Source organism: Aythya marila (assembly GCF_965140915.1).
Source record: "Aythya marila genome assembly, chromosome: 6".
Classification (NCBI taxonomy): domain Eukaryota; kingdom Metazoa; phylum Chordata; class Aves; order Anseriformes; family Anatidae; genus Aythya; species Aythya marila.
This window is the reverse complement of record NC_139047.1, coordinates 23307115-23320490: the sequence shown is the minus strand read 5'-3', so window position 1 is coordinate 23320490 and position 13376 is coordinate 23307115. Positions and strand designations below refer to the sequence as shown.

Here is a 13376-nt window from a genome sequence, read left to right as displayed (position 1 = left end):
AAAAGTACACCTCAGCAAGAGTCTTCCACGCATGTACTACACTCTGCCTTCTCTGCACGATGGGGATTGCTGATGCCTCTGCCCTGGCAGCACCCACCCCAGTTGTTCTCCAAGAGGCAGTGAAACTTCCCTGGTAGCAGCTGCAGTGGGAAGACAACAGGACAGCTGTGCAACATCCAAAAAAAGCAGCTATGCTTCTCCAATTCACCCATCTGAATACGTTTAAGATGCATTTTAAAGTTATTAATACTAGCTCAAAATCCCCCTTCCACCCAAGCTTTGACAAAGTAAAAGCAACCAGATTTTGCACAAGACTGCACAGCTGAGTAAAGGACAGGAGCAGCAGTTCTTTGGAAAGCTGCGGCAGGAAAGTACTGGACAGCCCTCAATTATAAGCCTACATCCACACAACTGCCTTTTAAACAAGGTTTAAATAAAAAAAGGAGTTTGAAACTGCAAGGATGGATTTGGGACAGGCAAGCACAATGAGAGAAATCCCTTTTTTTTTTTTAATTGCACCAAAAAATGTCCCCACCTGGCTACGTTATGAGACCATAAAATATCACCAATTACAAGAGTGTTTCTCCCCAGGAACACCGCTCCAGAAAGGAAGTGGAAATCCACAAAAGTACTCGTTACACTTAATACCTTCATTACCATCTAATTTTTTAGACCACATTATGAACTCTACCATTAAATACAAGTACTGCAGACCAGTTTCAATTAAGATTATAATCACTTGTTGACGTTCAGTCAAACTTCTCAATTTGTTTTGGTTTTAAAAACACAATATAATACTTGTACAGTCTTCAGGCAGGAAAACCATATGTTTCCCCTCTAAGTACAGTTTTAACAATGCACGTTATTCATTGAATGAACCAACCTGCCTGAAAAAAAAAAATTAAAAGACAAAATTGAAACCTCCAGCTTTTACATTCATAACTGATGTTATCGTAAGCGATTAGAAAATTACATTACTCCAAAAGCCGCGTTCATTTGCCTTAATTTGACGTGCCAATGTGAAAACTTCAGTCCATCTAATTAACCTCTTCCCATTTGCCATTTAAAACTAATTATCTTAAATGAGCCATTAAACAATTCCTAATGCAATAAAAGGAGGAATGGCTGCAAAACATTAAATCAGAAGAGAAGGAAATACATTAGTTTATTTCCCTGTAAAGCCAATCACCGCTTCGGTTGGGGAGGCAGCACCTGAGCTTTCAGCCTTTGACCTTCCAGCTACTTCCACTCCCCTGCAGTGGACAACGTTCACGCTCTGTGAAGACGAATACCATCCAAGGACGCCTTTTCCGTTCGATATCTAAAAACGGTCTATGCATTTCAGCCTCTCAACAAACAGAAAAAGGATCGTTACAGATCGACTCTGTACTTTGTGAGTCACCCAAAGGTACCTGGCAAGCTGTAAGGCAAAGAGGCAGTTCTCCTGTCAGAAGGTGACCAAAAAACAAGTTACCTCATCATGAATATCATCAGCTAAAGAGTGCTGTTTTTAATTAAAATACACATCTTCTAGGCAGGCTAATGATTCATAACATCAATTGAGTAAAAACCAGCAGTAAACTGAGTTTTAACTCTTCCATCTTTTTTCAGCTTCCTGACTCTTCCCTGTTTAAGCCTCATACTGAATTCAGACTTTTTTCCTGTTTTGTTTTGTTTTTTTTTTCCTAACACTTCCTTTGGATGGAGCAAACAATATTCCCGGCTCTCAATGAGCAGAAAACTGCATTTTTGCAGTTATACTAGAAGACAGCATGCCCCTTTGGGCATTTGTTCTGTGCTACCCCCAGGAAACACATGCTGGGCAACATGCAACAGGAGACTTTGGGAAAGGAACTCCAAGAAAGCACAGCAAGGGATAAATTCTTGAAGTCCCATGGTGCTACATCAGTGCCACTGAACTCTGACCTAGCTGGCTACTGGTTTCCAAGCCCATTTCTCTCAGAGTAGTCTTCATGTCGTCAACTACCAAGCTGCACAAAGTTGTGTTACTCTTTCCTAAAGCCACACACACAAAGGAAAAAATAATTACATTCACTATCTTCACCCCAAGGACAAGGCTAGAGATCTGAAAGCCAGCAAGGACAGAAGCAGAGTTAGCTTGATGAAGTGCCCTACTACTACAGGAGAAGCTGTTTATAGAGTATGGGGAAAGAAAGGCATCCCTGTGTGGACCATAATTAAATAAAACAAATTGCAGTTTATCAACACAGAGCATTTAGAGGTCCTTTATATCCTGGTTAATTTTCAGCCCCGTCACAAAAAAACAAGAATGTACAAGCCAGGGAGACAAATGCTCAGTTTCATACCATCTCAGTTCTTGCAGCTTGAAGATTCTGGTATGAGACACAGATGCCTAAATTTCTAATAAGCAAACAATTGTGAATTTAGAGGGCCTGGATATTTGCATTTTCCCTTATAGGAAGGGAATGATACACTGAGCACCTGCATTGCAAGAAGGAATATTTAGTTACACATCTTAATTATAAGAATTTGTATTTCCCTTAATGCCATTTCACACAAAGAGGTGGAAGTGTTCATCTGTTCTCACAGGGAGAATGTAAGAGCTGAGTTATTTTTAAATAACTGTATAGTTTAACGGAAGCTGGGAAACAAACTGACTTCAAGACTAATTGAACGGAAATAGCTCACCACAAAAATCCACTAAGCTAATGCAGAAAGGTGTAAACCAAGACTGAAGGAGATGCTTTCAGGAAGCATGACCCTTGGAATTTGCTGAGACTCCGGTGGTCTACAGCAGTGAAGTTTGTTTTGTCTCATAAAAAAAAAAAAAAAAAAAAAAAAAAACCTACATCGAGGTGCACTATCACTTACAAAAAAAAAATCAACAAAGCACATGAAAATGTGAGAGTAGTAATAAATCTTCTCATTTTGAAAAGAAAAAGGAAGCAACATCATCAATTATATTCTGAAAACAGCTTTGTCTGAGCTAGCAAAACTAACGTGTTAAAAGTTGAAGTAGTCAGCTCCTGTTCTGTAACAAATATATGGTGGTTTTAATTGCACCCATCTTGTGCCTCATTCACCAAGATGCACACAACTCTTCGATTCAAATCAGAGTTAAATCCTAGATAGCAGTAACAGCGAAAACCCAGTTCACACGAGTGTAACACAACCATTAAGCGGTCGTCCTTTTATATTCCTATAAACTGAGTTTTATTCTTCAGCTCCAAAATATCCTATTACCCACAGACAAATTGCTGTGAAGCCCACCTACAGCTACAGGCTCAGCAGGAAGCTCATTTAATAGCCAGCAATTATATTTATGCAAGAAATTTTGCCTTCTCAGCAAAAGGAATAGAGTACCTATTTTATAAGAGATGTGACAAACCCACATTTTCAATAGCGCTGTGACAAACATGTAATTGGTCTTGGTATTTGCTGACCACAGAACAAAATAAATCGTAATGAAAGAAGGCAATCTGGGCAGCAAAACACAGTTTTGCCACTAGGAAGGAACCACTGGGAAAGACCAGCAGGAGAGAGTTTAAAGTAATGTAAGGATGATTGAGAAAGGAGATGCAGTCAGCATGTTCTAGGGCTGCATAAAGATGCCCCCAGAGTATACTCCATATCACAGTTAGATACCAGTGATTCCAATTTCCTTCCCTTCTCACTTACAAATACCAGTAAAGGAAAAATAGCATTAGCTATGTGAGAAGATTTGGTCTTTGATATCAATACACTGTAAAAGTATTTTAAAAACATCTCAACAAGTGTCAAAGAGCTACAGTATTCTAAAAACACAACTAAAATCCAAAGCAGAAGTACAGTATGAAGTTCAGCAAAATACAGTAAGTGTATCCCCGTAGGTCTGCACCATGGTCAGTACGGCTGCTACGACACTTCATCAGCTAAACAAATTGAGAAGCCCTTGAGCTAGCAACTAGAAAACTCAGGCTGCATTTTGCTAAGGCTGTGAAGAGTTCAAACTTTTTTATTTCAGAGAGTATTATCCATACAGCCCATCATTCCTGAGGCAAGGCCCAACAGTTAAAACTGTTAATGTAAAGAAGACACATACAAAACTCCTAATAAAGGCAAATTTGAAATCCTTGCTTCAGCTGAATAACCTGACTCCTGTTGTGCAGGATCATCTGTGACTGTTTGGGAAGGAGCTATAAGAAAGATTTTTAAGCTTTGTTCACTACTCGATACTTAAAATTGTGAGTTGTATTTGGGTACTGGGTGTGTTAACCATACTTGGTATTATTAATCTTACTAACAGAAGAGGACTGAAAGCAGTAAATTCTCCAGTGAAAGTTCAAACTAGTATGAAGGAAGGAAATAATTAACCCTTACCCTAGAACATTTACAAGGAGTTCTGCTTGATCTGATCACCACATACACTTCAAACACTAGTGGAGCAGTAAATTCTGACCACATGACCTAAGTCAAGAGACTTCTTTATTTCCTTGTGATCCCAAACAAGTCTAACCATTACTTTAGACCACAAAGCACAACCTCTCTCACACGCAAGCTGCATATACAACCTTATATATACAGATATAAATTTATCCAACCCAGTTGTTGACACTGCGTTAAAGCAATACCTTCCGAGCACACATTTTTCCACCTAGCTTCAGATGTAGAGTTACAGTGCAGAGTTAGGCAAAACCAGTGTTAGTACTGAACTGCAGACCAGATGCCAGGTTTCTGCAGGAAAAACTCCTCCAGAGCACGTTGTTATCACGTAACAAATCATAAACCAACTAAACCCCCTCATCAGCTGTACCTGAATGTTTTCATGGGGTAAGGAGGGAGAACGGGTTTGGAATGGCACATCCAGGTCAATTGCGAGCAAGTTCTCATCACCCACCTTGTCTCAATGAGGTAAGCAGTGTACGTTTCTTGCATGTTCATGGCATTTCTCCCAGTCCGCTTTTCTGCTTCCGAAACAGTGATTTCCATTTTTTTTGCTAAACAGTCTTCCATCTTTTTAGAGGAGAAAAATAAAGATTCATGTAATATTAGCAACACAAAGCAAAAGCTACTAACCCTACCTCCCCTTCCTCACACCACTATCATTCAGTAGCAGGTCTCTACAGAATAAAGGCTCTGGCAGTGTTTTGTTTTATACATATGTTTTGTGCCACATGTGCAAACAAACACAGAAAACCCGCTTTGGGGATGAAACTAAGTCAACAAACAGCTTTGAACACCTTCAGTCATCAGGAGCCGGGAAGGCAGAGAACGAATAAATATTTTTCCTACAAGTAACAAAGTAACTTTTTTTTTTTTTTTTTTAATGCAAATAGTTCTCAGTACTTCCTACCCAGTCACTTCCCTACCACCAGTGAATTCCTCCTCTGAACACCTGAGATGCACACAGCCCCTACTCCCCTTCCACAGGGAGGAGAGGACATCCTGCATGAGATTTCCCTGTTTTTTCCCTGTTATTCTTTAAATCTCAGCGAGGACGATGGTTATCTCCCACACAACCAGGCAGGAGTGGGTTCGGACCGCATGCCCCCCCGGGCAAGCAGAGAGTACCGGGAACCCCCTAGGCGAACCCAGCCAGGAGACCGATCCCTTTGTGCAATCCGTGGTGTGGGGGCGCAGGCCGAGAAGCCAAAAATAATAATTACAATTAACACCACGGAAAACTGGCACCCCCTGCTCGGAGCAGCAACCGAGCAGGGCTCTTCCCACCTGTAGCCCCGCGGCGAGCAGCGCACAGCCCCCAAGGCCTCACCTCCCCCCCGGGCCCGGCCTCCCCGCTCCGCCCGAGCCCCGCGCCCCCTCCCCGGGCCGGCGGCGCAGGCGGCCGGGCAGCGCGCTCAGGAAAGGCCGGTGCTCGGCCCCCCGGGCTAGGCCGCGCCGAGGCCGAGGGCCCCGCGGCGGGGGGCAGCCGGGCCGAGGCCGCCACCCCCGCACCCTCACCGTGTCCGGGGGCTGGGGCTCGCTGCCGGGCGCGGCGCCGTCCTCCTCCGGGCGGCTCTCGCTCGGCTCGGCCTCGGAGCTCTCCATGGGGATAAGGGGCTCGGCCGCCTCCCTCCGCGCAGGCGCTGAGGCCGGCTCCGGCGGGCAAACTCATCGCAGGTCCTAGAGAGAGCGGCCGGGGCGGGCTCACGGCGGCACCGGGGGAAGGTGGCGCCGCTGCCCCGGCCCGCCCCGGGTGCCGGAGCTCGGGGCTCCAGCGCCGGGCTCGGCGGGGCCTCGGGCTCCCTGCCCCGGCTTCGCGGCCGCCTGCTCAAGTCCCCTCGTGGAGGGCCCGGCCGGGCACCGAGAGGCTTCAGCCGCTTCGCCCTGAAGCTGCTTCGTGCCTCCCCTCCGCGGGGACCGGCCTGGAGCTGTCCCCTGGGTGGTCGTGTCTGCGCTCGTCCTCATCCAGTTAGATGTTTGTACCACGGAGGTGCTGCTTGCCTGCCTCTCCTGGTGCTCAGGTCATCGAGGAGTTTCTGATGCACTCACACGGGTTTTCCATGCAGCATCCATCCTAGCTGACCTCTGTAGCAAGACAACTCGCCACTTTGCTTTACAGACTTTCACTAGCTGTCAACTTTCCCATGAGATGTTTGTTAACATTTGGCAGCTCGATTTTGTTTTCGTTTTTGTAAAACCCACCAGCCGGTTATTTTTCTGCTCTTACTCCTTTACGTCACCTATTTACAGGCACCAAAGGACTCCATGCTCTGTTAGCTTTTACTTAGCCTCTCTTCTGCCCTGTGTTCTCTATGGGCTCTTTTCAGGCGGTGCTGTGAAATCCAGACAGGCTTTTCCCTTCCCATTGTGCCTGAAGCCTGTCCTGTCATGGACAGGCCGCCACCACGCTTACCCGAGAGTTACCTGAGTAGTTAAAATCCCCTGAGTTCACCTTTTGGGAAGTCTCTGCTGTTATTTAATAAAAGTTTCAGCTATCTCCTTTCTTCTCATTGAGCAGGAACAAGCCCTCACCGTGCTTTCATGTGATTCCGTCTTTTCAGAGGGATGTTCAGCAGCTCCTCCTGAACATACATCCATACTATTATTGCAGCCTTTGGGTTTGACAGATCCATACCATTATCACAGCCTTTGGGTTTATTCCCTCAGAACCCCATGGTGCCCACACAGTCCTTGTCCAGCTGGCAAACTGGGCAGAGAGGTTCTTCCCATCTGCCCCTTGTAGTTCAAACTTCATTTCAGACTCTCAGGAGATGCCTCGCCGATCCCCTAAGGTTTTCCATTTTTGCACCAGATTTGTGCCTTGATTCAGGCATATTTTTAATATACTTTTGTAGCTTTTTTTTTTATTTTTCCTACCTGCCCTTTTCAAACCCAGGTTAAAGGCCACTTCAGGGGACTGAAGAACTGATGCTATGAGTTTCTTTATTTTGCTTTCTTGTGCTTTAATGAGGAACCATTTTTTTTTTATCATTGACCAGGGCTGAATTTGCATACATTTTTCATCCAAAAATTAATCTTTCTCTTTCAACAACAATTAAAATAAATCACAAAATCCCCTTTGAAGATCCCATGAATGAATATTTGGCGTCTGGTTTCTATTCTGTTGTCTTCAGTGTTTATTCAACTTTTTCCTCAGATTGTTTGAACTGATACCTCTTTTCCCACCCCTCCACCACTGTAGCTGGATGGAGTTTCCCAAGCTTTTTCACAAAAGGCTTGCCTAGAACAAAAGTTTTTTTACAAATATGTGAACTCTGGTTTGTCCTTTGAATAGGATTGATTTAAGATTTGTTTTCTAAACCCAAAGTCCAGTTTAGATGTAAAAGCATGATTGCACATTGTAAGACAAAGTCTGTTTTCCATTAGGGTATGGTCTTCTTATGTTTACTCAAGATGTACATTAAGATACATACCTTGTATCAATTACACTCGCATTTGCAGGATGTGCATACTGAAATTTTTCAGATCCATATCAGCAACGTAATGGAAATATTTATATGAAGCTCATACAGGATATCATACTTTGCATTAAATATTTTTATTATGGAAACAACATTATCAATAACATACAGTAATATTTTGCAGTTGTAACATCCAGTCATTTCAAAAACTATTTTCAGCTTTGATTTTTCTTATTACTCCTAAAAAGTAGAGACGTGGCATAGCACAGATTTGGACAAGAATGAATTCACTGCATACGTTGGAAAAGGGTACCAGAAAGAGTATCCAAATCAAGATGACCTACTGCCTGGGAAACCCTCATGTACATTATATCCTGGGGAGCATTAAAGGGAAGTGTGAAATGTCCTCATGACAAACTAGCATGCAACAAAGAGCTCTTTGGTAAGCATTAAAGGCCCCACAGCTGTACAGGGTGCTCCTCCTGAGCCACGTTTCTCCCACACACAGCCTGCAAAGTGGGCTAACAGTCTTTTCTTACAGATAAACTGGGACAAAGTGAAAGGTCTCTCCATCTGGGTGATCATCAGACCTCTGAATAAAACTCAACAGTTAAGAATGTCTCCAGGTCTAACAAGCCGATCGCACAACTTTTCCTGAAGGACCTGAAAGGCTGAGAGTTGGTCGGAATTTATCACCAGTGTCCAGGTTGGGAAGGTATTTTTTCAGTGCAGTGTCATGGCAGGGCACCCAAACCTTAGCCAGCTCTGGTTTCAGCACAGTAGTGCTTCTAAGAGTACTTCCAAGACTTCTATTTGGTCAAAATAAGCTTTAGTGTTTCCCTCAAAGCTAGACACAACCACTCTTGCAGTCAGGCTCTCTTTAGACCTGGCAACCATTCCATATCTATTTTAGGGGATGTTTTTTAGGGTTCCCCCAGCCAGCTCCCTGGGACTGGGCACCCTTTGCACCTCCCAGTTCAGCTGCTGCTGAAATAACCCCAGTCTGTGCCTGCCCTGAGCCAAAGCAGGATGGTCAGGAGTTTCCCTTCAGAGGCACATTTCTGATCTGTGCTTCAGGCTCCTGGATCCTATGATAATTTCACAATACAAAGATCATGATTCAGGCTGTCAAACTGTTCATGCCTCCCTCTGCTAGCTATTCCCTCAGAGCTGAAGGTGCTTGCTAACCGGAGGCCTCCAGCTGTTGTTCTTTTGGTCTCCAAAGCCTGATTCTCACTGAAGACCCTGGTGTCTGTCTGCAAATGGTGTCACTGGTATGGATGGAGCAGAAAAAGGTGTTTGTGTAGGTTTCCCAAGAAAACACAGAGGGGAAATGGAGAAAGTACCACAATTGAGTAGCTGCTTTAGCATGGAAGAGTGTGGGAGGAAGGAGGAAAAGTAGGTTCAAAAAGAATAAAAGGGAAATCCTTACCTCATATAGGTCCGTCCTCCTCGTAGACATACTTCTATATCATCTAAATAGCTGTGTGAAATGGCCATTAAACAGTAGAAAAGCAATATTTAGTTAATTATTCAGAGAAAGAAAAACTCATCAAAAAGAAAGTGGAGAGTGGAAAAGAAATTTCGGTGTTCTTGGGGGGGGGGTGGGGGAAGCAATTGAAATTGTTTTCCATTAACTTTACCAATGGCAGAACTGCATCCATGCATACAAGATAAAAAGCCAAAACTAATCCACATTTTTGAAAGAATCTGGACAAGAACATCAGCAGTATGAATCAAAAATTACTGAAAGTAGCTCCAAAAACAGCAAAAAGAAAGCAGTGAGAAAAACCTGAAACTTAACAGGAACAAATACACAATTTGGTTCAGAACTGAACAAGAGTAACAACAACAACAACAAGGTAGTAATGTTGTAAACAGTAGACATAAGCAAATTACGCATTTACTTAATCTTGATGCACCTTTGGTCAAGAAGCCTGTTGTATGCAGCCTAGAAGTTAGGTCACCTCTGGAGGTGTCGCTGCCTATGGCATGGGGTTGGACTGGATGATCTGGAAGGTCCCTTCCAACCCCAACCATTCTATGATTCTGTGATTCTATGATCCAACGATTCTATGACAAATGCCTTCAGCTCTCACCAGGCAATGGCATCTGAATTTATTAAACCCTTGAGAGTTGGAGCCAGTGTCCTTATGAACACAGGATGGGGATGCCTGCTGAATCAGATCTGCATTTCAGGGTGCACATCCTCCTCAGGTGGCTGCTGCTGGTGGCACAGTAAAACTAATGCCATGCTTATAAGATTGAGGAGTGATGACACTGAAATTCCCATGTTTAATTAACTGTAACACAACTGAGTAGTTGTGATGTTTCAATACAACCACACAATACGTGCACATAAATTAAGAGTATGAGCATGGATTTGTGTTCACTAATAGAAACAAAGTCCCTGATCCAGTCAGGTAGCCATTGTGCTTAGGCCTGCCTTTGAAATTTTTGAAGTATAGAACAAACCTCTCAAACCAAAAATACTCATGGACCTTATCCAAAGCCTTGGGACTCAGCATCACCACTGATTTCTACTGATATCAACAGATTAAAAAAAATAGGAGAAAATTCAACAGATATTAGTCCAGTCACACAACATGCAAACAATCAAAAGGGCTGAAGTAACACCTTCTGATGCAGAAGTAAACCCAGCATCTTTTTGGGGGTCTGGCAAAGTCCCTCATGATGGTGCCCTGCACAGGGGAGTTCAGTGTCCATGTTGAGAGCTTCCAATCCATTGATGGATTGCAGACCCTTGCCTCCTGCAGTGGAAACCCAGGCAGTTTGAAACCTTTGTTTAAATATATGCTGTATTGTTTCAGGTGGCCACAGTTTTATTTTACTTCTCCAGTAAATATCTTCCAGCTCCTAAACGAGAACTTAGGGAAAACTGCTCCCACAATGCAACTTAAAAACCACCCTGCAGAAACCTTACATTGCTCAGCTTAAATCCAGCCTTCAGTACGTCTTGAGTTATGAGGTTGTCCAGATCACTAATAGAGAAGCAGGGGAATTTACACCAAAAGGCATAAACAAGTCAACAATAAAAATAACCATTTATCTCTTCTTCCTCCCCAGTGCCTTATTCCAAAGGTCACTGTGTTCTCTTGTTGAAGCAAAGCTCTATAACGTGAGTTTAGACACTTCAGGCTAAATCCCAGAGTTCTTGCTAACTTTGCTCCAAGTAATTCTGGTGGATTTTTAGTTTGCAGTCTTTCCTTGGATAAGGTCTGAGAAACAGGCAGGTGCTCTGGAGAGGAGCTGTTGGCCAGAGAAAGGCCTTGTTTGGTGGGGCACATGCTGGGGGGGCTCCCACCCAACCCTGGGTGACACCACAGCGTTAGGAAAGAAACAAGCTCCCAGCCCCATCTTCTTCCTGTTTCGCAGTTGAGGATTGCTTACAATAACCTCAGCTAAGCAGATTGAAAATGAGCCTTATTGGAGGGTGGGTACAGCTGTTTAGGAAGAGCAGGACAAACATCATTGCCAAGAGCTTCCCCTCGCAGAGCTTCCCATAGAAACCCAACTGTAAATTGTAAAGATACCACCACATGGGGCAGCTGTTGCCTTTCCTCTCATTTCAGTGGGCTCAGGCCACAGATCTTTCCCTAAGATTATTTTGCATAAATGGAGAAGCATCACAGAGGATTTGTGTTGGCCCAGAAGCTGTCTGGGATGCACTGGGCACCTGGAAATCTCCCTGCTGCCCATGGCTCGGGCACCTGGCTGCAGGAATGCTGCTCAGGCTTCCTGCTTCCCAGGTCCTGCGGCTCGACAAATAATATCCAGCACTTCAGCCTTCCTGCACTCACACTTCCAAGCTGTACAGCGTGTTTTCTCAATGTCCACCATTGTTTAAAGCCCCTCTGGGCTCCTGCTGAGGACATTATTTCTCTCCAAGTTTCCCGGCACAGCAGGGGATCCTTCCTGGTTTTAAAGAGGCTCCCATTGATCATGAATAATCTGTGGTGTTCCCAGCAAAGGCCTCGTCCAGCTTCCTCATAATGCGCAGAAGGGCTCCCATTTGAAAAATCCAGCTGGCAGCCTGAGTGAGCTGTGGGCATGCTGAAATGCTGTAAGCCAGAAAGAGAGCTGGCAGGTCACCCAAATAAAACCATCGTGCAAACTGCAATTTCAATATTCTGATTGGAAAATAATGTCTTTCTGAAAGTTGACTAAACATTTGCTTGTCCTTTATTCCTAAACAACCCTACCTCAGCTGTCGTAACTCAGGCCAACCCATCCCTTCTACATTAAGACTACTTAGTGCATACAAAGATGTCCAGCTTGATTTAAAGACAACCAAGTGATGGAGAACAATTTTGGACCTTTCCCAGGATGTGAGCCGATGGTAAGGACAGAAGGCATCCATGAAGGACAGGCTAAGCCATGTCTGGGCACTCTGAAACAACAGGGAGCACACCAAGCAGCTCTCTGCAGAGATGTGCTTCTGTGGCCATGGCATAGCCATGTATTTATTAGCCATATCTATACCCCACCTAACACCCCCCTTTTTGTTAAAAGTACAGATGAAAGGAAAAGATACTGTAACTTAACTCCCTAAGAGCACAATTTACATAAATAATACACAAAACAGTTTATTGGAACGATTCATACAAAGAAAGGACCATACAAATCCCAGCACTCCAATTCCAGCTGAGCAAAATGCTCACGGGTCACGCATCCACATACATGCAAGCACATGTGTATCCACATCGCGTATACTCCACACACTGATTAATGAACTAAAAAATGAAATGTGAAATGGACAAATAGAAAGACGGAGACTCACTGACACAGAATTCTGAACGATAGCTGTATCTATCAATAGCTGTAAAAAATTAGCCGTACCCTAGGGCAGGCTTTCAGCTGCAAAAAATCTTAATAACATCATCTCTCTCTCTGCCCCACTCGATTACATTGATCATTATCTTAACATGCTCTGAAGGATGGGGATAGATCATAGGGCAAGAGTTTGAGGATTTTACTCTTACTTTTGCTGCTGATTGATTGTGTTAACAACCAAGGCCAGTCAAATTTCTGCCATGTTTCACAGTTTCCCTTTTGTAAGTGGGGATAATATTTCTCACAAGTTTTTGTACAGCAGTTTGAGATCTTGGGGAGAAAGCAGCTATTTAAAGGCTCCAAGTTATTATTTTAGGCCCTGATTCAGGAAAACATATAAGGATATGTTTAAATCCTGCTGCTTTAATGGGTTGAAAGCACCTACTTTAGGCTAAGCTCATAGTGATGTGGTCTTTCTGAAGAAGTTGCCCTAAACCTTCCAGTTATCCCTATGAAAAGCAGAGCCCGTTGAAGCTTACTTAAAAGACAGAGTTTATGTCTAAAAGGGGAAAAATCAGCAAATTAATGACAGGTCAAGATACAGAAGCGTTCCCCTCCGTGTTTTATTCCGATGAAAGAGGTGTGCAGCTGTGCCCATGCTGCTCTGATTAGATGCGGGCAGTAGGCATGAGGTCCCCTCCGAAGTTCCCTGGGCTGCTTGAAGCAGCTCAGTGCCGTTGTTGGAGAAATCAAACC

At 43.8% G+C, this 13376-nt stretch overlaps 1 protein-coding gene across 1 annotated transcript in view; it reads right to left on the bottom strand.

Moving 5' to 3' along the window:
• SNX4 (sorting nexin 4) overlaps positions 1-6271 on the bottom strand; it is a 33249-nt gene extending 26978 nt beyond the window's left edge. Inside the window, exons 1-2 of the mRNA XM_082763456.1 lie at positions 5923-6271; positions 4859-4974 (exon numbers count right to left, since the gene is read on the bottom strand). Coding sequence (XP_082619582.1) covers positions 4859-4974; positions 5923-6009 — 203 coding nt within the window. The 5' untranslated portion in view covers positions 6010-6271. The remainder of the gene's footprint in view (positions 1-4858; positions 4975-5922) is intronic.
• Between the last annotated feature and the right edge of the window lie 7105 nt (positions 6272-13376).